The 27,568-nt window shown below is 41.8% G+C and overlaps 1 protein-coding gene across 2 annotated transcripts; it reads right to left on the minus strand.

Annotated features, from left to right (window-relative positions):
* Positions 1-16,460: 16,460 nt before the first annotated feature.
* LOC118586027 (NADPH-dependent 3-keto-steroid reductase HSD3B3-like) lies at positions 16,461-27,310 on the minus strand. Of its 2 annotated transcripts, XM_036191096.1 has the most exons (3): positions 27,166-27,310; positions 20,675-20,839; positions 16,461-17,218 (listed from the first exon to the last, which is right to left on the minus strand). In XM_036191096.1, exons 1-3 carry the CDS (start codon positions 27,308-27,310, stop codon positions 16,461-16,463), a joined length of 1,068 nt encoding a protein of 355 aa, XP_036046989.1. The 2 variants fall into 2 exon arrangements, with proteins under 2 accessions (XP_036046989.1, XP_036046990.1); XM_036191097.1 differs by lacking the exon at positions 20,675-20,839.
* Between the last annotated feature and the right edge of the window lie 258 nt (positions 27,311-27,568).

Below are 27,568 nucleotides of genomic sequence, written 5' to 3' on the forward strand. Positions count from 1 at the left end.
GCAGAACCTGGCATCATCACATAATGCTACTTTTCCAGGCACAGATAATGCAGGACCTCTGGAATCTTGGAGGCTTTTAAACTAGAGTTTAAAGAAAGCCTGTGAACTCAGAGTAATGTGTAGCAGGGGTAGATTCCATGTAAGGAGCCTCTGAGAGAGTGATGCATGAGGCCATGATGGTGAAGCATTGGCCACAGTATGAACCCATGGTGTTAGAGGTGTGAAGAACATGGAACACCTGTAGAGGAGACTCCCAGCCAACAACGGAAGACACTGAAGAGTGAGGCCACAGAAGCCACAAATACTAAGGCCATAGGGATAGGGATGCCCAACCCAGTCAGAACATACTGGATGTGGAGTCCAAGGGATTTTATGTACATTGTTTTCTTTCATTCTTGCCTTCTGTAAGTTCATGCAATACTCATTTTGGTCTGAATTTAGATATGAGCACAAGTTTGGGTGCAAGGCTCTCAGGTATTCTGCTGGAGTCTAGAGACACCAGTGGGATGATTGATAAGTTAATGAACAACCATAGTCAACAGTGAGAGGTGTCTTGAACCAGTATGCATCTCTCTCTGGTAGGGTGTAGATACCCCAGGAAGGGTAGCCTGAGGTAGAAGAAGTAGTTGAGAAAGTACATTATGGGGAGAGGGATGAGCTGCCAGAAGGAACATCCTGGAAGAACCGTGATATACATGCTGGGATTTCAGTTAATGCTAAAGGATGGGTCTCTCCACCACTATTCCAAAAAGAAACAAACAAACAAACAAAAAAACAAAATAAAAGAAAACAAAAAACAAAAAACTTTATTTGATTCCTTACTTTACATCCCAGCCACAGATTCCACTTCCTTCTCTCCTCCCAGTCCTTCCCCGTAACCCTCCTCTGTTCCCCTTCCCCATCCACTCCTTCCCATTTCTGTTTAGGAAAGGGCAGCTATCCCATGAATATCGGCAAAGCATGACATAGGAGTTGCCCTAAGACTCAGCACCTGCTCATATGTTAAGGCTGGGCAAGGAGGAGTAGAGTCCTCAGAGCCAGTGAAGAGTCAGCTTCCCTCTTTCTGTCCCTCTCTCCATAGGCTCCTCTCTCCCCTTTCCTCTTATATAGTACAGTGATTAATTGTTCCACCATAGACTCCCGGTAGCCTTCTGTTTCTTGATTCTCATCATGATTAAGCAACTTACTCACATTCGGAGATACCTTCAATTAACATTTACATTTATGTTCAAAGCAATTTGATAAAATCTGTGTTTACTGTACCTCATTTTTTGATTTATTCACTCAGAATTGCCTCCCTGGTCAGACACTGTTGACATCGAGGTGAACTGTGTCCCCTCAGCACAGAAACCAAGTACATGGCATTCATTGTATTTAGAAGGACAGGACAATTAGCTTTGGATAACACATGGAGGTGGTTAAGAGAGAAGATTTGTGGAGTGGGGTGAGTAAGTAGTTGAGAAGATTGCGTTAGCAGAAGACGCACCTGTCACTTCTTCTCTTGGTAAATTGATTTGCACCATTTACACATATTGGGAGTCACGTCTGAGAGCATGAGTCCCCCAATTTTAGACTCAAGTGACTGTCTCAAAGGCCCTGCAAGAGCCTTTCCTCTGACAGACGCCCCACTCCCTTACCCCTGTGATGAGGAGAAAGGAGAACAGAAAACAGTTAAAGGTATTCAAGACACGGGGCCCTCCAGAACAGCTGGAAGAACCATTGCCAACAGAGGTTATTGCTTGTCTCGTGGTATATAGATACCTACTGTGGAAATAGCAAATGGGAAGCTATGTAACCATGTAACTAGAACCTTGTCATAAGGCAATAACTGAGTCACAAGTATTAGGTACTTTGTATTGCTGTTGCAGGACATCACAGCCAGAGCAAATATAAAAGAAAGCATTAAATTGGACTCACGTTTTGTTTCCCGGGGTTGGAGATCAGGATGGCAGCAGGCACAGCAGAGAGCTCTCTTCTTGATCTGGGAGCACCAGGCAGAGAAAGCACTAGGAGCAGCAGCTGTTCAAAGTCCACCTCAGAGACACCTCCTCCCACAAGGCCATCTATCCTAATGCTTTCCTAGCATTTCCTCCAATGCGGACCAAGGATTCAAGATTCATGTGAGTCTACGAGGCCATTCTCCTCCAAAGGCCACCAATGCTGTCAAGCTCCAGCAAGACTGTTTGAGCAGGGACTCTCTGGCCATTTCGATCAGTGTTTTAAGAGCCTTATTTGAGATTACATTTGCTTCCTCTCCCCCTGGGGCTACTCTAGTCATTTCTGATGGGTAGTGTAAGGCCCTGGTTGATGATGTTTCTTTGTCTGTATGCCACTTCTCCCTATCTGCTAGTTTTGTCATTTTATTTTGCTAGCTATATGTTTAATTAAAACAACTCATTCAATACTGAAAGGATAAGTGTAATACACCATTTTTCATATGGCACATGATGGATGTAGTTTCGAAAATCAAGCACATGCTGTTTCTAGTTTTGAAGGTGTTACTGTAATCAAGGGAGGTGAAGATAAGAGTTAAAGAAGAGTGTATCTGGCCTTTGCCCCTGTGCAGCTGAGTTCAGAACTTGACAAGTCAGCTGGGGATGTGATAGGATGAGCAGAGCCTCACCCTGTTGAAACCTGACCTGTCATTCACAGTGGGTTGACAACAGTGGGAGCAATTGCCTTTTTTCTTTTTTTTTTTTTGGTTTTTTGAGACAGGGTTTCTTTGTGTAGCTTTGTGCCTTTTCTGGAACTCACTTGGTAGCCCAGGCTAGCCTCAAACTCACAGAGATCTGCCTAGGTCTGTGTCCCGAGTGCTGGGATTAAAGGTGTGTGTGCACCACTGCCTGGAACTAATGCCTTTTTTATTCAATACATCAATAAGGGGTTAACATGTGAAGGTTTCTGGCTTTTTGTTGTTGTTGTTGTTAGTTTTTTATTTTCCTGCTTTCTCCTGATATCAAACAGAGTTCACCGTTCATGTTTATTTTGGAGTTCCTTGGTCTTAGCTAGCACTAACTCAGTGTGATCTCTTGTAATTCTCAGATTTTTGTAAGAGAAAAATCAATGTGTGAAATAACAGTTAATGAAATCTAAGCAACAATGGTGTTTGCATACCTAATTGCAATAGACAAAACTGTTACAGTTTAACAATTTTCTGGGCCGATAATCTTAATTTCTCATGTTTTGTCACACATGCAATTTAGACTCAACCCTTTAAAAAACTATTTTATTGGTTCATTGAAATTTGATACCAAATATTTTGATCTTATTTACCTGCAATTCTCTCCCCTTAACTTCGCCCAGATTCATCCCCACTCAACAGGTAAATGGATGGAACTAGAAAAAAATCATTCTGAGGGAGGTATCGCAGACTAGAAAAGACAAATATGGCATACATTTGTTTATACATTAGCTGTTGAGTCTTTGATAAGCAGATTATGATCCATATAACCCAAGAGGTTAGATACAGATAAGGGTGAGAGAGAAGGAATTCCCTGGGAAGGGGAAATAGAATAGATAGTTAAGGATGAGTGGGGAGGGATGGGAAAGGGAGGATAAAATTGGGAGGATAGTAAAGAGGAGGCAAGAGTGGGATTACTGGGAAGGATAGCTAAAACTAAGTGCTGTTTGAAAAGTCATATGGAAACCTAATACAGTGGAAACTTCTTAAAAAGACAACTTCTATAAAATAAGTCTAAGTGAGAATCACCAATAACAGGGGAGACAAAGCCCCAACTAGACATCTGTCACCACCAAATGCAACCACCAGTGCTGGAATAGATTACAACTCATCTAATTTGGTTGTTAGCCAAAGGGACCACATCACAATCCCTAATTAACCCAGGCTATTGCCAAGGCTGTTGGTTGCTCTCCACAAACTGATGGTAAGGTCTTACTGTTGACGACAACACCCATATAACTCACCAAACATGGATAAGTTGAGCTGGTGCCTATGTAGAGCCTTGATCCCTACTGAGTAGTAGTGTTAATCCTGGAAAGTACTTGTGCACTGCCAGAAGAAAAAGTTAAACACCAACGCACCCACCGACCTGCTGTGGGCACAAGTTTCTATCCTGCACACTGCTCCCAAATAACCACTTGGAGGCTTAGTATTAATTACAAATTGTGGGCCAATAGCTCAGGCTTGTTGAAAGCTAACACTTACTTCTAAATTAACCCGTATTTCTTAACCAGTATTTCTTCTCTGTGCTTTGCCACTTTGTAAGTTTTCTCAGTAGAGCATGTCCATCTTTTTCTCTCTGCATCTGTTCGAGACAGTCTCTACCCTTCCTCTTCAGAGCATTGTCTGTCTCAGGCTGTCTCCCTCAATCTCTTTCTGCCCAGCTACCAGCCAATCAGCTCTTTATTAACAACAAGAACAATGCATATTTACAATGTAAAAAGATCATTCCACAGCATTTCCCCTTTTTGTCTAATTAAAAAGGAATGTTTTAATTTTAACATAGTAAAATTATATACAACTGAAACAATTATCAAGTAAGAATTATAGTTACAATATTCAGTCCATTTGTATTTGGCAAAATTAGAGGGAACACTCTATTATGTATGTTATCATTGTGAGTCTAGAGTTTTATACCTAATTTACCTTTTATCAAAACTAAGTAAAACTAAAAGTTTAACTATTTAGTCTTTAACTTTATCAAAGACCCTAGAAGTGTGAAATGTTATTTAACAACAGGGAAGTCTGGCTGCCTTGACTGTCACCCAATGTTCTTCTGTAACATTGGGGGCTCCAACTTTGGCCTTTGGGCCTGGTATATCTGACAGACATTTCTCAGAAGCAGGGAAATTTGAAGGACTGTTGTTCTACCTTGTCTTGGCAATTTTTGGCAGTCATTTTTTTTTGTGTGTGTGTATTGCTTTTGTATTTTGCAACTGTACAGTGTCAGTAATTGAGGCAAGGTCAGTTTATGCCCAAATGACTAGATTTTGCCATAAAGAAAAACTCCATACAGAACTTCTTTGATGCCCATCATCTTCTTTGGATGTAAATTGGGGCTGTCTTGAGCAGATATGTCTCACTGTCATGAAAAGCCTTAGGTAATTAAACATATTCAATGCCATATTCTGTAGGTCTTTGAAGTATTTGAAGACTATCTATCATCTATCTATCTATCTATCTATCTATCTATCTATCTATAATCTATCTATCTATCTATCTAAATAAATAAATAAATAAAACTGTGTATGACCTTGAAAACATATCTCACATAACTATAAGTTTGACCATTATAGATTACTAACTACTAACCTGTATTTCCTAATTATATATTATATTTTTAAATGAGCCATATAAGCAAAATTCCCCAAACAAGAGCAGATATATACATAGCGTATAACAAAATTAACCTTAAATTTGTATCAATATACAAAAATTCATTCCAGTGTAAAATATTCAAGACTACTAGTTGCTTTTTTAGCTTAAAAGTAGATTCAATAATCTATCCTTTTATCCTATCATTTCTTTCTATATAGAGAAATTTGTATCTAACTCTTTTGTTACTATTTTTTTAAAACTATGACCAATAACAACTTGTAGCCAACTTCCTTTAAATTATAATGAACATCCATAACACATTCATGGGACTATGGGCATCTTTCTCTAGACTACTTTCTATTGTTTGGGGGTGCTGACATTTGTGAGAGAACCTTGAGAAAACTGAGAAAGTTATGAAGTCATAGCTGGGGTATTCTGTGAGGCTGGACCATCTCAGCCAGCATCCTTGAAGTGGTTCTGGATTCTGAGTCATCTGGGCCATCTGTTTATATTGCTGTCTGCTTCCATATCCTTGTTCTGAAAATACATGAATTAAAAGGTAATGTACATTACAAGTATGGTTATGTGGTATGCATAAGTCACTTAAAGATGATTTTTTTTTATGTTTGAGGAGGTAAAATGCATGTTACCTATCTTCTAGTTCTTTTATTTATTTATTTATCTATTTATTTATTTATTTATCTATTTATTTATATATCTACTTATTTATTTATTCATTCATTCATTCACTTAATACTTGTAGTCAGGATTTCAGAGAGTCTTCTCCACTCAAACCTGATTTTCTTTAATCCAGAATCAATCCATTGCTTCTCATCTCCTGCGGATATATGAATATAACCTCTTTCCCAAAGTCACATATCTTTTGAGTTAATTTTTGAAGTTAAGACATTTTTAAAACATATAGGTTGGTTTAATCTAGCAGCTTTCATAATGAAATGTGTTTTAGTGGCTATATTTTCTTTATCAGAAATCAGAAAATCTAAAGGCAACACAATAACAGACAGAATCCAGTTTCTGTCTATTTTCCATCTTTACATGGCATATTTTTTATATTACTTTAGTCCCTTTTAAATACTTTATTTTATTATTGTATTTTATTATATTATGTATTCATATTGTGACTCTCTACACCAATTTAACACTGACATGGACATTATATTTCTGGAATTGTTCTCACCCAATGAGGGCTATAGAAATTGTCACAAGGACCATCTCCAGTGACCTAGCAAAGTTTCTGAACTGTGCTGAGATTTAACATTTTCTGTGTCAGAGGTATCCATTTCTTATGCTACACCAGAGATTCTCTCTTCTGTGTTGTGTACTCTGAGGTCTCAGTTTGATTTCCTTGTCATTTCCAGTTTTGTCTCTGTTTGGGTTTGCTTTAGCCGTTCCATGTCTACTTTCAGGTCTTGAACAGTTTTCATCATGTTCTCGCTGCTCCTTTGTGTTTTCATAGACATCATTAAGGGTTTTCCATATCCTCTGTAAGGTCCTTGAACATATTCAGAATGGCTGCCTCAAAGTCCTTGTGTTTCCATGCTGGTGTCTTGGCCTCTGGGTTTGTGATGACTGAGGTGATTTTAGGTGTTGATATTTGTTCTTTGTTATATGGAAGCTCTTGGTTTCTGTTGACTTCTCTGGGTCTTAGGAGAGTGTGGTTGTTGTGGTTCCCAGGTAGACAGTGCTTCTTCAGATTAGTGGATGGCAAAGAGGATAGAGGTGTGCTAGGTAAAAGGCCTTAGAGTTGTTCCAGGAAATAGCCAAGGGGATCCTGTCTACATGAAGAGATGTGGTCCCCAGGAAGTTGGAGGTGTGGTAGAAAATGGGCCTTATGCAAGTAGGATGACCTAAGGCAAAGAATAATCTGGAGAGGCTGTCTTGAATGGGCTAGGGGACCCTGGGTCTGAACCAAGAGTTGGAGTCTCCAGTGAATGGAGCCGAGGTGGGAAAAGGGGACATGTATCAGGTTTTTATGTATCTGAAGGTGAGAGTGGAGAGATCATAATGGAGGACAGGAAGGATGGTGTGACTCCCCTCTCTGAATCCCTGCCAGATGTAACAACTGGGGTCCCAGGTACAAAGTGCTTCTTGGTATTGGGGTCAGACAAGAAGGAATCAGGATAAGCTGAATTGAGGGATTGGGGAGGAGAGGGTCCACAGGAAGAGGAAAGCTGGGTCTACTGAAAGGTTTAGCATGGTCCCCAGGTAATGAAGTAGCACTGATGGACAGGCTCCTGCAAGCAAGCTGCTACAGGGCAGTGGGTGAGAATGAGAGAGTGTAACGTGAAACGTGAAGGACAGTGGAAATCTCCCACTGCAGCCCAGTGTGGGTTCCAGGTAGAAAGCTTTTCTACATAGAGGTTTCAGACACAGAAAAATTGGAGGAAGGAGGAAACCTGGATCTCCTGCAAAGTTCAAGAAATCCCCCCAAAATAGAGGGAGTATGGTGGGAGGAGAGGGCCCTCAATGCCTGTTACCTCCTTTGAAAGTGGTGTCTTTTATTCTTTTCGTAAATCTGTAAGCTAAAACAACAGCAAGAGTTCATGTATTTTCCCCTTGAATCTCCTTTGAGAATAAATTCTCTCTCTCTCTCTCTCTCTCTCTCTCAGCAAACTTCCTCTGTATAGCCTTCAGTGTCCTGTAACTGGCTTTGTAGATCATCAGGCTAGCCTTGAACTCAGAGATGTGTCTGAGAATCAATTGCCTTTGCTGAGAATTAACTCTTAAATTTTAACATGTCAGCTGGAGTTAGCTGAAATAAGAACTTTTCCTAATATTTTTTTCTTTCAGAGGCAGCAGATGAAAAAGCTATGGATTGGGGACTCTCAGGCAGACACACAGTATTTGCCCTGTGTTTACAACTTCAGTTTAAGGGCTGGTAAGATGGCTAAGCAGGTAGTCTCCTGTCCCCACAACTGATAATCTGAGTTCAGTTCCTTCACTAACTCCACATGTTGTCCTTTGGCCTCTGCACACACCTTTTGAGGTTCACAGGCATGCACACAAAAGTGCACCTAGTAAGCCAGTAAGGAGTGTTCCCCTTGCTCCATATCCTCTCCAACATAAGCTGTCTTCAGTGTTTTTGATCTTAGCCATTTTGACAGGTGTAAGATGGTATCTCAGAGTCGGTTTGATTTGCAGTACCCTGATGACTAAGGATTTTAAACAGTTCCTTAAATTACTTACAGCCATTTGAGATTTTTGGTTGAGAATTCTCTGTTTAGCTCTGTAGCCAAGTTTTAATTAGACTGTTAGTTATTTTGATGTCTAGTTGCTTGATATCTTCATATATTCTGGATATCAGGCCTCTGTCAGATGTGGGGTTGGTCAAGTTCTTTTCCCATTCTGTAGGCTGTAGTTTTGTCTTGTTTATCGTATCCTTTGCCCTACAAAAGTTTCTCATTTTCAAGAGGTCCTATTTATTAATTGTTGCTCTCAGTGTCTGTGCTACTGGTGTTATATTTAGGAAGTGATCTCCAGTGCTAATGTGTTCAAGACTATTTTCTATTTTCTCTTCTATCAGGTTCAGAATAATTTATGTTGAGGTCTTTGATCCACTTGGATAAAATTAAGTTTTGTGCATGGTGACAGATATGGATCTATTTGCAATGTTCTACATGTTGACCTACTCTGATGATCAGGTGGCCTAACCCCCTAACTGCCATGATAGAACCCTGATCCAGTGACTGATGGAAGTACATTCAGAGATCGATGGACAATCCCCAGGCAGAGCTCCAGGAATCAAATCGATAAGAGACGAGGGATTATATGAACAAGAGTTATCGAGACCATGTTAGGAAAAAGTACAGAGAGATCTAGCCAAAGTAGTGGAAACATATAAACTGTGAACCAGTAACTGAGGAGCCCCCATAGCACTCTGGATATGTGAGACAGTTATTTAGCTTGAACTGTTTAGGGGGTCCCCAGGCAGTGAGACTGGGACCTGTCCTTAGTACATGAGCCAGCTTTTTGGAACCTAGTGCCTATGCTGAGACAGTTTGCTTAGCCTTGGTGCAGGGAGGAGTGCACTGAACCTGCCTCAACTGAATATAACAGGGTCTGATGTATTCCCAGGGGAGACCTTGCCTTGGAGGAGGTGGGAATGGGGGGTGGATTGGGTTGAGAGCTAGGGGTGGGAGGAGGGAGGACAGGGGAATCTGTGATTGATATGTAAAATGAATAGAAAACTTCTTAATACAAAGAAAAAAAGAAAGTCAATAAGGAAGTGCATAATATAACAATAATGTACAGATACTCACACATGCACATTTGCAAAAGTGTTTTTAGATTAGAAACAACAATAGCAACTTGTACTATGCATAAAGAAAACCTAAACTGATTTAAAAATGGACCATAGAAGGTACACAAGTCATTTACTTTTCAGAATTCCAAGGATAGATGAAGTTTTGCTAAATGCCTTGTTTTTGTTTATTTGATTAGATGATCATTTCAGTGGCTGAAGCAAGAGTTAATGTTGGGGTACTGTTGTGGGCCACTTAGGTGTGGTGCTTAGTGAATGTTTCTTCCCGGATTGTCACTGAGGACCAGGCATCTTCTTTTCCATGTTTCAGAAGGGCCAGACACTAAAGTGGATGTGGCATAGCTCATAATATGGGGTGACCAAGCCCTTATGTTCATCTTCCAGAGGAGGTGTTGGAGATCCTTCCACTCCAGAAAAGGGATATGTTCTTCAGCTATGATTCTCTTTGGGTCAGATGCCTGACACTTCTGATAGGGCCTTGTCCCTCATTACCAGAGTGGTCTGGAGAGCACATTTTTCTCCTCTATAATAGAACTTTTGTAGCTTCAGTGTTCTTTCCTTCATGTGATCAGGGTTCACAGATCCAGACTGGAAGTAACAGGACAAGAGCATTCATATAGATTTAGAATGCCTAGGTAGGCCCAGATCAGACATGCTGTTTATAAAGTGAGTGCAGGCTGTCACTTCCCAGAGGTTCCAGAGGCAGAGCAGAACAGAGGAGTAGTAGTAGGAGTAGTAGTAGTAGTTGTTGTTTTTCCTCTTTGACTGTTTTGAGGGGTGCACCAACAAGCTCACACAATAATTATCACAGAGGCTTTCCTTCCTTCCTTCCTTTCTTCCTTCCTTCCTTCCTTCCTTCCTTCCTTCCTTCCTTCCTTCCGTCCTCCCTTCTCTTCCCTTCCCTTCCCTCCCTCCCTCCTTTGCTTTTTCTCCCTTCCTTTCCCCTCCGCTCTACTTCCCTTCCCTCCTGTTTCTTTCTTCTTTCTTTCTTTCTTTCTTTCTTTCTTTCTTTCTTTCTTTCTTCCTTTCTTTCATCTTATCAATACATAGTCTTTGCTTGGTTTGTTTCTAGCCAGCTTTTCTTAACTTAAACTATTCCAGCTATCTTGTTCCTCTGTGCTTTTACCTTTCTGTATTTCTGTCTACCTTTCATTACTTCTTACTCTGTGGCTGGCTGTGTAGCTCAGTGCCTGGCCCCTAATGCCCTCTTCTCCTTTTCTTTTCCTCAGTCCTCAATTTTTCTTCTCAGATTTCTCCTATTTATTCTCTATGCCTGCCTGTCCAGCCTATCCTTTCTCCTGCCTTGCTATTAGCTGTTCAGCTCTTTATTAGAAAAATCAGATGTTTTAGACAGGCAAAGTAACACAGCTTCATGACCTTAAATGATCACATTATAAAAGATTGCAACACATTCTTCCATCATTAAATCAAATGTTCCACAGCATTAACAAATGTAATGCATCTTAAAATAATATTACACAACAGAGCAGACTTTGGCTAATGCTCACACTTGAATAACACAAAGCCCCTGATTCTGTGTCATATCCTTTCTTGGGGAATCAGTAACAGATTTTTAGAACATAACTTCAAATTCCTACGTCACAAACTTTGCACACCCAAGGGAGAGAGTGCCAGTGCTGTGTTCAGCCCCAGGTGTGGAATCCTAAACCCACAGTAGGAGAGAGCTTCTGCATGGAGTCTAGAGTCTGAGGCCTGTGCAGGATTAGGTGTGGGGATAAGAGACTCCCACCTGACAACAATCCTAAATGCATATGTATCTTACCCAACATTCTTTACAAAATGGGTTCAAATACACAGGGACCACTTTCCTATTGAAGGGGTTCTTAAAGCAAGCACTCTTCATAATCTTAGAAACTGGAAAAGGAAAGTGAGAAGAATGAAGCATTCCTAACAACAGTTCACCAGGAACTTTCCATCACAAACCCAGTAGCACAGCCTTTTTACACACAAGGTCAGGTGGGAACCCATGGCCCATTCTCTTGACCAATATTCCTCACAGGCAGTTGGCGTCATCATGCTTGGAAAGAGAGAAATCTCCCTGCCCCCATAAACTGCTGGGTACCCTAATATATCAACCCAAATCTTCTCTCTACAGTTTAGGCTTGTAAAACACTGGTTCCTGGAATCTGTTATCTGAGGTCCATATCTCTGTGCTTTAGAAAGAGAACATCCTACATGGCCATATAGAAAAGCATGGTGTGTGGAGGAACTTAAAGTTTCAGAAATTGATGAACCATTGAGGTGAGTGATAGAGGGATCAGATAAGGAGGTATGGATGACTATCCAGGCAGTAAGACCTGAATGGGAGAAATGCTGATAACTGCAGCAAAGCTAGGCTGCCAGAGAGAGGAGAAAGCATGCAGGTTTTGGAGTTCCAGCAGAAGGGACTGAATGCTTGGATTCTGGCTTCACTTCTGTCGCTGTGACAAATTCCCTGGCCAGAAGCTGAATAAGGGGGAAAGAGTTTTGTGTACTATCACAGGTTAGGGCCTGTCATTCTGGGGAAGTCAAAGCAGGGAATTATGAGACTGGTCACATTACATACACAGCCAGGAGCCGAGAGGTGCAAATGCGTCCATGCCAACTGCTTGCTGCTTCTGGTCCCATAGTTCTCTCCACTCTTACACCTTCTCACATTGATTAAGAACAGCCATGCAAGCAGGTCTGTTGCTAGAGTGTTCTTGGTCCTGCCTGGCCCACGGTCAGGACAAATCTCTCTTATCAGTCAGTCCCTCAGCAGCTCACCCACAACCAAGTAAACACTCAGAGACTTACATTAATTATAAGCTGTATGGCCATGGCAGGCTTCTTGCCAACTGTTCTTATGTCTTAAATGAACCCATTTTTATTAACCTGTAAGTTGCCATGTGGCTTGTGGTTACCAGTATCTTAACATCTGCTTCCCATCGTGGCACCTGGCAGCATCTCTCTGCCTCCATCTTCCTCCTCCCAGAATTGTCCTCTCTCTTTGTCCTGCCTATATATCCTGCCTGGCTACTGGCCAATCAGCACTTTATTTACTAACTAATCAGCAACACATTCAGAGCATACAGAACATCCCACAGCAGTTCCCCTTTTCTTTTTTTTCAAAAAAGAAGATTTTAACTTTAACATAGTAAATTTACATATAACAAAACAATGATTAAGAAAGAATAATAGTTATAATATCTAGTCTGTTTGTATTTGGCAAAATTAAACAAGATATCCTATCTATCCTATATTTGTGAGTCTAAGGTTTCATATCTAAGTTATCTTTATCATAACTAAGGAAAATTATAACTATCTAGTCGTGAACTACATGAAAGGCCCCAGAAGGATATAATATTGCCTGAGAAATGGGAGAAGGATGCAAGCAAGTTTTGGGAGTCTTGAGAGAGTAGACAGAGACAGCTGGCAGCCTCGACAGTCAACTAATGTTCCTCTGTAAAGTTGGGGCATCTGTCTTCAGCCCACAGGTCTAGAGTCTCTCAGTAATTTTTCTCTGTGTCCTGTAGAATGTCTGGCAGTTTCTTCTGTGAAGCCGGAACCTGAAGGACCATTTTGCCAAGCAAAGTTTAGTGGTCACCTTCTTAAGGGTCCTGCATGTCCAGTCAATCAGGCAGTCCAGGCAAGAACAGTTTCTTGCCCAAATGGCTATTTTTGCCAAGGTGAAGATAAACTCCATATAGAGTGTCTTCAATGCCCATCCTCCTCTCTGAAGTAAATCCAGTGCTGCCAGGAGCAGACATATGTTACTGTACAGAAATTCTATTTTTACAATAGGTCTACAAAAATAAGACCCCAAAAGGGGCAATTTAGGAGAGATCGATTACAGACTCTTAATGACTTTCAAAGATTATTTGGAGATATTTCTCATCTATGAACTATTGTTGGGGTTAAAAAAATGATGAACTGAATAATTTGTTCAAAATATTAGAAGGTGACAAGGACTTACATAGTCCAAGAGAATTATCACCTGAAGCTGAGAAAGAATTGGCCTTGGTAGAAAAGAAACTACATGAAGGACACGTGAATCATATCAATCCAAAGCTGGATTGCAGTTTGGTTATTTCACCCTCTAGGCATTCTCCTACAGGAATTTTAATGCAGAGGGAAGATATTATATTGGAATGGATTTTTTCTAACAAATAAACCATATAAAATAACTTATGTGGAAGAAAATAATCTCTGAGTTGATTTTGAAAGGAAAATTGAGACTTCATCAATTAGCAAGAATCGACCCAGGAGAAATTGTCATACCTTTAACTAAGGAGGATATTGAGAAATTATGGCCAGATAGTGAACATTGGCAAAGACCTTGCAGTAACTTTTTGGGAGAAATTAAGAGCAAATACCCCAAAAGCAATAGAATTGATTTTATAAAGAGATCTGATTTGATTTTGCCTCGAATTGTATGGGAAACACCCATATCTGGAGTTTGTACATTGTATACAGATGCCAACAAACAAGGAAAGGCAGGTTACAAATTAGAAAATTTAAGTAAGGTGGTTCAAAGTCCTTATAATTCAGTTCAAAACTCGGAATTGTATGATACACCCCCCCCACCCCGCCCAGGGACAGCAGCATAACACAGCTGCATCCAATCCCTAGGGGTACAATTTAAGGCAGAAAAAGATTCAAGAATAGCTGTGGTAAAAGGAGCATGGGGCCCATAAGACATTACATCTTTCTTAAGCTGTTTGATGTTTTTAAAATCTAGGGGATTATGTTCCCTTTGCCTCTGAACTTGAGCATTTTGAATCTTTATAACTGGGTAAGCAAGCCCCCTCCCTTAACCCCTCTATGGGTGGGGAAGGAAGGACCTCCATGCTGCAAAATCAGGGTTGTGGGCACAAGTCTATCCTTGTAATATCTTTTGTAATTTCCCTCTTAAGCATCTAGTATCCTTTTCTAATCTGACTTCCTCTACATCACCCTCTGAAGATGACTCTGCAGAGTCAGAAACATTGGAGGTTTGAAGGGATCTGAAAGCCGCCTCTCCCTGAGCCGTGTTTGTGAAGCTTTCCTGGACACCTTCTGTTCAACTCCATTCTCTTCAGTCATATGTACATCACACTTAAACCTGTGGGCAAACACTTTTCTGTGCTTCCCTTATTCCTTGGTCACAGACTGCAGAATCCAATGGAAAAAGAGGAGGAGGCTCACAGGCTGGGGCTGCTGCCAACTTTCCTGTGCCTTTACTCCCTCCTTGTGGTGGATTGCATGCAGTACATGGCTCCTGTGTGTGGGAGCTGTGACTGCCACCAGCAACTAATCCATTATGCTTCTCAGGATAGATGCACACCCTTGTTAGACCTTGGGAGACTGCTTTCCCCTGAGAAAATGGACCAGTGAATTCAGTGAGGGATTTAAATTGGCTGAAATCAAGATTGAAGATCCTTTCTCCTACCCCACCATCTTTTCCTTCTGAGCTAATGGAACAGGCTTGTGGAGGTGTTCTGTTTACCCAGGGTTCATGGACACTCACTCTGGACAAGGTGCCCGGATTGTATGAGCTGCATTCCTAAGCTGCCCACAACCCTGGAGCCAGGTGAGAGCTCTTAAGTGTGTCCTTGTGAGTGGTGCCTGACCATCTCTCCTTCCTCTTACAGAGTGAATGTTGAAGCTACATCCTTAGTGAATGTCCTCTCAAAGAACTGATGATGAGGAGTCAAAACAGAAACATGCATTCAATTGTGGCTAGAATTCATCCTTGGAATTTACTTTTGTTCTCAGAAACAGATGACTCTTCCTTTTATACCATAGAACACTGTCCAGTGAGCCAGACCGGTGCTCTCTCAGCCTAGCATGGCAACGGAAGCAGAACTGGATGACAAAGGCAGAGCATCTACTTTCCAATGACCCCTTGCTGGTGTGAAACCAAGTGGGCTTCCTGGGCTATCAGTGGCCTGCTTGAAAATGGTGCTTGTTTTTCTCTCCTAATATTGTAGTAACCAGGAAAACCAAAACCAGGTTTGGTTGGCTGTATAGAACTTCAGCATGGTCTTATCTCCTGATCTTTGTCCAGCAGCTCAGTCCCAATCAATGTCATCCTACAAACATTAATTAATGTGGGGTGAGAAGGACGTATTGATGCTGGATGTGACTTTCCTGTTGTCTGTAATACCAAAAGGCAGGTGAATTACTATGCAGTTGTGACAAGAGACAGTTTTCTTTCCTCTGTACTGTGTCTCCACAGCTCCCTCGGGTTTCTGATGTCTGGTTGAGCAGACAGGGCCTCTTTCAACTGTGGGTTCTCTAGTCAGATATGGAGTATGTTACTGACTCAGAGCAAGATGCTGTCTGTCTGTGACCTGGTGATGCTGAACCAGGGCACTCCAGGTTAGTCATCTAGTATGTGCTTGGGTCCACCTCTGTGGGAGTGACATTCTGTTTCTGTTCTGACTATGGCCTTAACTGGATATAGAAAGGAAAGCTGGAATTAAGATTGATCACAACAATTAGGCGTACACCAGATTAGGCATGAAACCTTTTGTATTGTTCTTTTTTGAGCTTCATGAAGCAATGGGAATTTTCTCAGACAAACAATGCTTTGGGACTGTGAGAGGGGAAATGGAAACACTGATGAAATTCTAAGTTAAAGGAGGCTCTGGGCAGTTCAGTCCCAGAAACTGAACCTTTGTTCATAGTAGCTGAAGCACAGCCTGTGTGTCTCTGGGCAAGTACTCAGGGCAAAAGTTTGGGACTGGCCAGTGACTGGTAAGGCTTTGTGACCTGAAGACAAGTTGGCCAGTATGTAAAAGGGAAGTGTAAAAGTTGGGTTGTTTCTTAGACCTTTTCTGGAGGATCTGACAACTTCAGGGCCATGTCCCTGCCTTGGTCACATCACTGAGACTTTGTGTTCAGTGTGCCCTTGTGCTGCTCCACTAGTGACCCGATCTACTGAGAAGTTTTCTCTCTGGCTTCCTCCCAGCTGACAGGTGGCTCATAGCCCAGATCTCGCTGAGATTTCTTGTAGGAGAAGGTGAACACATTATTTAACACTATGACCAAGTAGCGGTTAAAAGGAGGCCGGTAATTGTAAATTGGACGCAGCAGAAAGCTCACAGTTTCCAGCAGGAAGGCAAGCCAGTAGAGCATGGGCAGAGGAAGGCTCCAACTGGAATCAAGGCGGAGGCCCCAGTCCTTGCTCAGGGTGTAATATAAATCATTATAGCTTTGGTAAGGGGTTTCATCTGAGATGTAGTAGAACTGACCTTGGATGTTTGGTGCCTTGTTGGGGTCTTGTAGGCCCCTGGCTGCCAGAATGTGTGCCCAGGCTGCATTACTCACAAATACTGGGTTGATCACAGAGAATTTGGCAAAACTGTCAAGTATGCCATTATTCTTGAGTGCTCTATTCACTACATATGAGATGTGTTGGCTCCCTTCCCCATAGATGAATGGGAGTCTTAAGGCACAAGTATGCAAAGTGCCCCCATCTCTCAGGCTCCTCCCACTGGCTGCCAGCACTGCCTTCTCAGCCATCTTTTTGCTGTATGGGTATGGATGAGACCATCTGCTCTCATGATTCTCTTCCTCACATCCATTCTGGATGATCTCCTTGTAGGAGTTTGGTCCAGCTACAGACACTGTGCTGCTGTAGATGAAGACTGGGACACTGGCTTCCACACAAGCATCCAACAGGAGCTGAGTACCTGAGAATTGGAAGTTCACCATTATTGTTAGGAAAGAAGCTGAAGGGTCAGATTCATTCCAACCTCTACCCCAATGGAAGGACTACTACAAATCTAAATACATTCTTACCTGATATTGACACAAATTGCCATTCTATAGCCACAGAATAAATCCCAAATCAAAAAAGGTGACATTAGATTCTGAAAAACCAGGGATTTCTAGGTTTTCAAGTTTATAGAGCTATCTCTCTCTTTTTCTGTCTGTCTCTCTCTCTCTCTCTCTCTCTCTCTCTCTCTCTCTCTCTCTCTTGTCTCTCTCTCTCTCTCTCTTACTCTCTCTCTCTCTTTCTCTGTTTGAATATAATTATTTTTCTTTTCAGTGTTGGGATCACACCTAGGCTCCTCCACATGTTGGACAAGGCTCCTTGCACTGAGCCACTGTCCTGGTTAGCTTTCTGTTGCTGTGATAAACACATGACCAAAGCCACTTGGGAAGGGAACAGTTTCTATGGCTTCTATGTTTCCATGTCAGTGTGTCACTGAGGAAAGTCACCCAGGAACAAAGGCACAGACCATGGAGGATGCTGGGTTTTCTTTTTGTTTTTTTCTTTTTGTTTTTTGTTTTTTTGGTTTTTGGAGACATGGTTTCTCTGTGCAGCTTTGAGCCTTTCCTGGATCTCACTCTCTAGACCAGGCTGGCCTCGAACTCACAGAGATCTGCCTTGCTCTTCCTCTCAAGTGCTGGGATCAAAGGTATGTGCCACCACCGCCAGTCTAATCATGAACATTTCAATGATGCCTGTGTTTCTCCCTTGCATTTCAAGCACAACTCAAGATCCTTAATTTTTTTCATTTGCCCGTAAGTTTTTTCTCTTTTCAGACCCATGGCAATTTCCCAGCACATGGAGCTCTTTCCCTGGTTTTCTAAAGGGTTTCAGTGTGACTTGTTGACAAACAGTGTCAGCACTTTCATTGCTTCCTGACTGGCAACTCTTCACCTGTTCCTAGTTCTTGAGAGGGAAGCTAACAAAGCCTGTGGAAAAAATAGCATTCTGAGCTGGAAAAACAACAAGAGAGTTTTCGGGCAGCGCAGTACCAGTACCTCTTTTATAGACTTCGTTTCTCAAACTGCCTTTCTCTATATTGTCATACTCTTACTGAATCACTTTATGGACTGCATTTTCCAAGCTTTCCTTTTCTATCTCTGCATGCTGTAGTGAATGAACTACATTTCCCATGCTGCCTTTCTGGTCTCCCACACTGGGGTTTCCATTTACCATTTACCACTTCCATTTTAGTATGTGTTCATAGTGAATGTCAAGATCAGGGGAACTTTTTGACATAGAAGGTTTCTGTCCTCCCTGAGCTGCTGGCATTGACAGGTGAACTTCCTTCACCTAACATTGTCCCCAGAATAGCCACACCTGTCCACATGTGCACACATGGACAGGCATCTGGTAATCATTTGCCCACATCATAGCCCCGGTACCCACCCCTTGTTTTACTGGGTCAGTGAAAAAGTAAAGAGAATACTTGAAAACCGAGCTTTTAAAGCAAGATTTCCCATCCATTCCCCATAGAGAAAGAAAAGAAAGAGGTTTCTCAGAGATGGTATTTTCACAACCTTGGGTGCTGTACAGCCCCATCTACTGACTTGGGGCTGGTAGTCCAGCAGTGGACCCTCAACATTCCCACTGGCCTTGTTTGTATGGGCAAATTTTGCCTTAGCTCTTCCCATGCTGCCTTTATAGTTTCTGCAAACTTAGACCCTGTTTTTTGATGCCAGCAGCTTTTCCCAGCAGGGTCCTTCTGCCTTTGCCAAGGCTCCATCCTTCAGTGGGGAAGCCAAAAGTCTCTGCCTGCACTCTCCCAGGAATCTATTGCTAGGCTCTAGCCACAGGGGATTTTGGCTAGGGTCCAAAGCATGTGCTGTTTTTATAATATTGGCTGGAAGGGGAGATTGGACTATCAGAAAGGATCTGTCCTGTTCCAAGAGGTTGTTTGTTTTTTCAACAGCAATTACAGGTGATTTTCTCTTACTGATAGATTTTAATTCCAGATTATTTAATTTTTGCCATTACAGAAATAGAAAAAAAAATCTGAGAAGGAAAGACCTAAAGAGCTTCCAGTTTTTCAGAGAGATTATTAAGTTTTTCCCAAGAAAGCTTTCAGTTTTTGAGAGAAAGATTACTAACTTTTTCCCAAGCCTTCTGTTCCCTAAACTTTGCTTCATGGCCAAGGAAACTAATTCTGATGGTGAATTTATCATACAGTAACAATGTCAGTGGAGTGAAGAGTTTTATTTCACCAGAATCTGTCTCTGGGAAAATTCTTTCCTCTGCCAATCAGGACTTAAATCTAAGCTGTTCACAGGCCAAATCATCCACAGGAATCTTTGTGTGCCAGTTTTTCTCACCTTTGATAGATGTTTCTCTGATTCTTCCCCAGGTGTTTGCATTCATAGCCCCATAGTTGGAAAAAATCAAGGAGATAGTTCGTTTATCTTCTTGCTAATCTTATTCCTAAGTTTTTTCTACACAATATTCCTACATTCTACCTTATATTTTTCCTTAATGTTTATAGATAGAAAATAAGATAGAGAGAAAAAGAAAGAACTCTAGATAGAGAGAAATATACACTGCAGCCTCACTCACTTTTAACTTTGACATTAAGCCACCCAATTTTCACTCTGGAGAATAAAATACCATCACTTTTATTTTTAATTCCTTATCGGGCATACCCTCTTACACCTGAGACACCTCCTCTCTCCTTTTGTCAAGTCCTCTATCCCTGTTCCAGGCACCATTTGTGGGATCCTAGCTGGGACCCTATATTTTATGACAGGGTACTCAAGGAGAGAGGGAGGGATAAGAGATACTAGATAGAAGGATAGAGGAGATGGAAACAGATAGAAAACCAGGATAACCTTGGGAGGGCTTGGGTCATTATCCACCCCTCCTGTCTCTTCTGCAGGGCTAAGTATAGGAATGCCCAGGGGTTGAGCAAAAGACCTCCCCTAGCTCAGCCAAGTGCAGACCTTTCCAATCACCTGGTAACCACACACATGGTCAAGCAATCCTCTAATGCAGCCCTGCTGGGAAAACTCAGATCTCACCAGGAAAACTTTGTGGGTGTTCACAGCAGTGGGTGGATGGATATCAAACACATTGAGATGGAGTCCACTCACTTTGGCACATGGAGGAGCAGGAGAACTTCCTGGCAGTTGATGTGTCCCAGGTGTGGCTCTGTCTTTTCTGTCCTGTGACTACCTGTGGGGCCTCTGTTCCCTGCTCTCTCAGCCCAATCTCTTCTTCTAAACATCAAGGACAACAGTCCTGAGTTCTGCTAGCTGGGCTGGCAAGCAGAGGCATCTGACAGACCCAGAGGACAGCAGGTGTTCCATGGCTGGCACTTCCCTTCCCATGCTATTTGACCATTCTAAATTTCCCACTCTCTCTTATACTCCCGAGACACTACCTTTCAGGTTGATATCCAGGATGGTCTGTCTGGGAATGGCACCGAAGATGTCAAGAGAGGCAGCAGTGTGGATGACGACAGAGACGCCCTGGCAGGCTCTCCTCAGGCATTGGACATCCAGAATGTCTCCCTTCAGCACTGTCACCTTGGCTTTTGTCTGCAGCTCTGAGGAACACAAAGCAGGTCATTGGGAAGCTCTCTGCACAGGATGGAAGTTTCCTGACACAGTATCAGTGACCTAGGCCTTCAAGGGCAGCCAGAGTGAAGAGATCCTGGGGAGGAGGCCTTTCTACTGAAGGAACAGTAAATGCTCAACAACCAGAATGTTTCATTTGTAGGGAAGGAGGAAGCCTCAGTGTCCACTCCTCTCTTTGTAGAAATATGAATCTAAGCAGTGAGATGTGATTTGTGCTTTGTACATAAAAACAGATTATGAGATTTCATACAGTGATTAAAGCAACCAGAGAGGTGATGGTAGTTAAATGTAAAAAGGGAGAATTAGGATTTAATTGATAGAGCATGGGGAATCACATGCAGATGGAGACTGAAGGAGAAACAGAGGCAGAGTCCTGCCCTGGGAAGCTGTTTCAGTGCTCTCAGGTTGCTAATGGACAGGCATGAAGTCATAAGAGTAACCTGGGCAAGCAACAGGTTAATCAGATTGTGTGCTCCAGAGTTCCAGTGAGGAGGACCCAGAAGAGGGAGACAAGAAGATGGAAAATTCAGCTCTGCCCCTGACAGGTCTTGATACTTTCTGAGTCTGGGATGAGCACAAATGAAGAGTGACCTCAATTACAGAGAGGAAACTAGAGCCCCAGTGAGAGAACTCAGAATGGGCTCCTATGATGGGTTTAGGTGAGCATTTCTTATTGGATAGATTGTACATGAGGCCACCTCCAAGGGACCATACTACATCCAGGGACAATGGATACCTTCAGGTTCCACTCAAATTTATAGTATGACACTAAAATCACAATGTCATTGAAATTAGTTCACAAAACTGATGGTGTGGCACATGCAGCCAGTGTCTGTACCCCACACTGGTTCGAGGGTCATAATTTAAAAATACCATTCTCAGCTTACTATCTCTTTTCCCAGCTATCTCATGAACAGGATTCCATTGTCCTTCGTATTGTTGGGGAAAGTGCAGAAAGCTCCAGGGACATGTCTAAGGACACACATCTTTCTAGTGAAGGCCATATTTTCCCTCTGCTTCCATCCAATCCATTCCCACTTCTCTATGCACTCTATGAGAAAGTCTCATTTAGAATCAACTCCTTTGAGACATCATGTCAACTAAATTTGCAATGAATGCCAAAGAATCCTTTGATAGAGGCAGAAGTAGAAATCCGGAGCTAGAGAAGTCCTTCTAGGGACAGATTACAACCTCTCCTGAAGATGTCTACTGTAGCCCCTCCTCTCCCCTGTCAGGGACCCCAAGAAGGCCTTGATGTAGAGGATGATGGGGAAAGGCCTTCTGGGAAGGAGGCTTGTACCAGCATGTGAGTCTCTTTCTGTGTGATTTCTCCTCCACTCTTCTTAGTGGCTGGCTTTAGACAGACATGGTCAGAAGATTTGCTGTGACAGGGCAGGTGGAGCCCAGATGCAGGACCAAGTAGACTCACTCATCAGTTCTTTGTGGGATCCTGAGATACCAGGAGGTGCCATCTTGGGTGCTTTGTGGTTCAGCCACATCTCTCACCTTGTCCAAGACACCATGGACTTGGCAATTGTTCTTCACTGCCACATCATAGAGCTGTGAGCTGCAGCAGGAGATCCAGAGAGAAGCTACCATACTCTAGCCTTTCAAGGGACAGAGGTTACCACCAGAGCCCCTGGACCCCTACCCTACTTTGTCTGTTTTAGCTGCAGGATCTTGAGGAAGTCAGTTAACATTGTTGCACCCAAATTCTGATGTCCCCAAAGATCATCAAGAGACCAATATGAATGCAAAAGCAAAGAGTCTTTTTAATTCACAAGTTCAAACCCAGGTCCCTTGTCCTTCCACTCAGCACTGGAGTGAGGGTGACCTTAAGCAGTAACAGGATAGGATTTTTATAGTGGTTAGGGTTCGGGGTCTAGCTCAGGATTGGTGCTTACACCTATTGGAGACACTTGGTTTGAACGGATTGGAGTGTTTCAGCTGCAAGGAAATTGCTATGTTCTCTAGCAGTTTATGTCATGCCCCTATATTGTTGGCAGTTAAACTTTTCTGACCATTAGACATTCTATTTCTTATCTACAGGAAACTTACTACCTCTGACAGCCATGGTATATAATCTGTCATAATTTTTTAGGTTATTTTAGGAAATGTCTGGAACTCGTTTTTTATGTGGCTCTTAATTGTCTGGGTCTAGGGACAGAACATCATCTGACGAGTATCCTAGGGCCTTTTGCCCCCAGCTTAATGATCTAATGCATTTCCCAGGAATTGCTGCCCCCTGACCTTTCTCTGAGATGGCTGCTACCCTGTCATCCTCTCAAACATATGTGTTGTCTCCTTGTCTATTGAGTCAGACACAGAATTCCCTTTGTTTTGAGATCTCATGGGAGTGAGGAAATAAAAAGTTTTCACAATTAAGTTGTCTCTGACACAACAGAACACCAAGATTCTCTCCTCTTCCTGAGAGGAGGGAGATTCAGTTGAGAAAAATACCTTCATATGATGAGGCTGTAGGCAAGACTGTAGGACATTTTTTTCATTAGTGATTCATGTGGGAGGGCAGAGCCCTTTCTGGGTGGTGCCATCTCTATGTTCCATAAGAAAGCAGGCTGAGCAAGCCATGGGAGCAAAACATTGAACCACACCATTTCATGGCCCCTGCATCAGCTCGTGTCTCCAAGTTCCAGCCCTGTTTAAGTCCCTGTCCTGATATCTTTTGAGTGATTAAGAGTGATATGGAAGCATAAGTCAAATAACACTTTCCTCACCAAGTTGTTTTTACTCATAGAGCTTCCTTACATCAATAGTAATCATTACTAAGTTTCTCTAGGTTATTTATTTCTTTGTTTGCTCGTTTGGAGACAAGGTGTCTAGATTATTTGTAAGGAAGTTAAAATTATAAAACATGAGGCAGAAATTTAAGGTTTATGTATTTTGGCATTTTGTTGTATGTAGCAAATGGAAACAACTGAGTATGGGAGGGAAGTGTGACATGTTTTATAAGGATTTATGAGGAAAATGGGAAAATGTATCCAGAAAAAGGCAGAAGCAGTGGTAGTTTTTTTGTTTTTTGTTTTTCTTTGTTTGTTTGTTTGTTTCCCTAAAGATAATGATGCTCCCAAATTAGGAAAGATAGATAAGACCCAGAATGAAGGAGACAGTTGGACTAGTACTGAATGGATAGAGAAAGCTGGAAAAGAATTTCAGAAAGGCACAGGACTTCTTTTAGGAGGCAGAGAGGTCCTCACGCCCACAGATGAGCACTAGGGGAACCTGGAATGTTAGCACCCAGATCTGTTCCTCCAAGGGAAGGAATGCATAACCAGTTGTCTGTCCAGAAGGCTGGGAGCAGATGTCCTTTCTAGTCTGGTAAACTTTGCATAGTCTGTGTGCTTGAAAAAAATCACACTTGATCCTACCCCAGACCCATACCATAGGTTGATTTTCCCAATCCAAATAATCCATCTTCAAGGAAGGCATCCTGTGTACTTTTATGAAAGAGTTTCCATGTAATCATGTCTGATACTTGTTTAGCTTTACTTTGTTTATTAAGTTTTATGTATGTATGCTTTATTGTGCACATGGATTGAGTTAATTATCACCAGGAAAATATTTGCTACATTGTGCTGTGCTTAAATACACCAAAATTAAGCCATTCAGTGTCAGACTCCAGAAACTGAAACCAACACCAGTTATTTTGAGGTATTTAACAACTTCTTGCCTTCCAGGGATTGTTACCTGTTAGCATTGGTGCTCAAAGTGCCACCTGAAACTTCTGGGACAGATGCACATGAGATCAAAAAGTATTGACTCTTGTAGACTATGAACAGATATCAAAGAATAGTATCACCTGTATAACTTTGATACTCCATGTTCTGATTGGGGAGATTTCCCAATAAACAAAAATCATAGGGTTCAATAATTAATACAGGGAAGAGCAAAACCAACAAATGTTTCTTGCATCTGATCTTAATTTAGAACTGTGGTACCTCCCTCACCTTTTTGGTGCGGGTGGGCCATCTATATTCTGACATCTCCTGTGTCTTTAATTGTTTTGGTGATTTCTTTGTGTTGTTTTATAGTTTTTTACCAAATACTTTACCATTTTATATATTTTACAAACTAAAAATGTAATTTTTTTTGATTTCCTACTGACTTTGGCATTTTAGGAGGTCCTGGAACTCCAAGAACCTATAAGTTAGACCTATATTTTCAGTTATGCATTTATATATGTCCCAAGGTTATATAAGATCTCCAGAAATCTGACATGTATGAATGTATGTTTTGTTCTCAGTGTTCTTATAATGTAACATTACTACATGCTTAAAAAATAAACAAATTGGGGTTGGGGATTTAGCTCAGTGGTAGAACACTTGCCTTACAAGTGCAAGGCCCTGGGTTCAGTACTCAGCTCCAGCAAAATAGAAAAAAAAATTAGTTTTTTTCTAATTCCTTTAGGGAAAAAATGGAATTGTATTAAAAATATTGTTCAGCCTCAAAACTATTATGCTAATGGAACTTGTTTGGTTCTCTCTCTCTCTCTCTCTCTCTCTCTCTCTCTCTCTCTGTGTATGTGTGTGTGTATTTTTTCCTTTAAAACTGCTCTACTTCTTAAAAAAAAAATCCAAGGGAATTGGGTCTGGGTAAAAATCTGTGTGAGTTTACTGTGTACTGTGTATCTTTGTGATATCACAGTTGTTAATGTTGCAACTATCTGCCTGGCCTCAGAATTTGCCTCTGGGATTTTTGTCCACTGAATAAAGTGTAATAATAGATATTCCTTGAAGATGAGTTCTATAGATTGGGAAAATCAACCTATGATATGGGTCTGGGGTAGGATCAAGTGTGATTTTCAAGCACACAGACTGTGCAAAGTTGACTAGACTAGAATAGAGATTCATTGGGGATTTTTAGCTCAGTGGTAGTGCCCTTGACTAGCAACTGCAAGGCCTTGGGTTCAGTCTTCAGCTCCGGAAAAAAATAAAATAAAAAAAATAATAGAGATTCAAAAGTCATTTTGTTATAAATAATATTAAAGTTCTTTTATGCTATTCTACTTAATTAAAAAAAAACAGCTGATGGAGTGAAGCATGGTTAAAAACCTGTAAAAAAATTAACCTACACTTAGAACTCTAAATTGGAGCTGTTCTGGGAAACAACACATGATTCTCCACCACTTTAACTAACCTAAGTGTAGTCTGGAGGCTGGCTGCCATCTTTGCTCACATTGGAGAAGAGGAAGGTCATGTGACTTCATTGTCATCTTAACTAAAGGTGACTATATGGAGTGGGCCTACCAAGGAGGCAACAACAGGTGTCTAAGATATTTTATATTAGGATGTATTTTTGTATGTTAATTCCTGTCCTGTTCTGAAGACAAGGTTTATGGAAGATAGATGTAAAACAATGCTAATTTAATGAGGTATTAAAGCAAGAAGGTTAGATATTTATTCTTATATCTGTCTGTGTTGGCCTAAGGGATGGGTGGATGAGATCCAAGCAAAGGGGATAAATGAACTCTGGCGAGTATGGAGGAAGAGATGTGTTCATAATGGCCTCACACTAGGAGCAAGGGTGCTTCTCAAGCTACATCCACAGAAGGAGGTGAAAATGGAGCAGCTAGGAAATATTTGACTATCAACCCAGTGCTTGCACTCTGCCTGCAGTCAGGGAGAGACAGCAGAAAAACATAAAGTACCTGTCCAGTAAGTCTGTAGACACTTCCTTTGAGGATGAAGGACAGAGAGGAGGAATGATGGGAAAGACATTGGAGGAATCCTCATGACACATATGAAGTGCACCTGGCCCTCAGTCTGCTTCTATCCTGTGTATATGCTCTCTAGTCTCCCTCTCCCTCTCTCTGTCTCCCTACCTGCTTCAGCAATTTACCTCTACATTGTAATCCTTTCCTGATATGAACTTCACTATCCCCTAGTCTTATATAAAAAGAAAATACAAAGCCAAAAGGGAATGTTCAAAGGAAGCAGGTTCCCACTGCTCAGGTCTCTGGTTTAATAATCTTTTGCCAGTGTTGCATAATATTGGCATGTCCAGACCCTCTAAGACACAAAAGCTTCCAGCAAGGAGAAAACTGATCTGCAATGTATAAATAGGAGAGCAGCCTGAAAGCCCAGGGCCTGCCCATGGCCATGTTCTCTAGTTCTGTGTCATCCAGAATTCACTTTTTCCAACTATGCAGTGCCTTTTATGCTGTCTCAACTGTGATTATTCCTGCTGAGGCTCTTCGCAGATCCACCTGTTTCTTACTTGGTGACAAGGAAGCCCACCCCATACCCAGTCCATGTTCACCAGTCTCCAGGTCACTTACTGGATAATTCCTCCCTGTGTTTTGGAGTGAAGGACCTGAACAAGGCCCTGATCTCCTGCACCTCCTTCTCCTGAGCCAACAAGCGGATGATCCTCTGGCCTAGAAACCCTCCTGCTCCTGTCACCAGGCAGCTCCACTCCGGCATGGTCAACACAGGATCTCAGTGGTCACAGGTGTGATGTATCGTCACCCTGGGGAGGGATAGAAAGAGAGGTGCAATGGGTACAGAGTCATTGTGTTCTTACTCCAATGATATAGAAAAAGATGTCCTCAAGGTGCTTCTTGAACATTTCTCTCATAACATCACTTCCATGATTCCAAAATGTCTGGATCTTATTCAACAAACAAGCAAAAGTTCAGTTCTGCAGCAGGCACCAGATGTGCGACCTCTAAGTAAGGTCAG

This window comes from Onychomys torridus, chromosome 6 (genome assembly GCF_903995425.1).
Source record: "Onychomys torridus chromosome 6, mOncTor1.1, whole genome shotgun sequence".
In the NCBI taxonomy this organism is placed as follows: domain Eukaryota; kingdom Metazoa; phylum Chordata; class Mammalia; order Rodentia; family Cricetidae; genus Onychomys; species Onychomys torridus.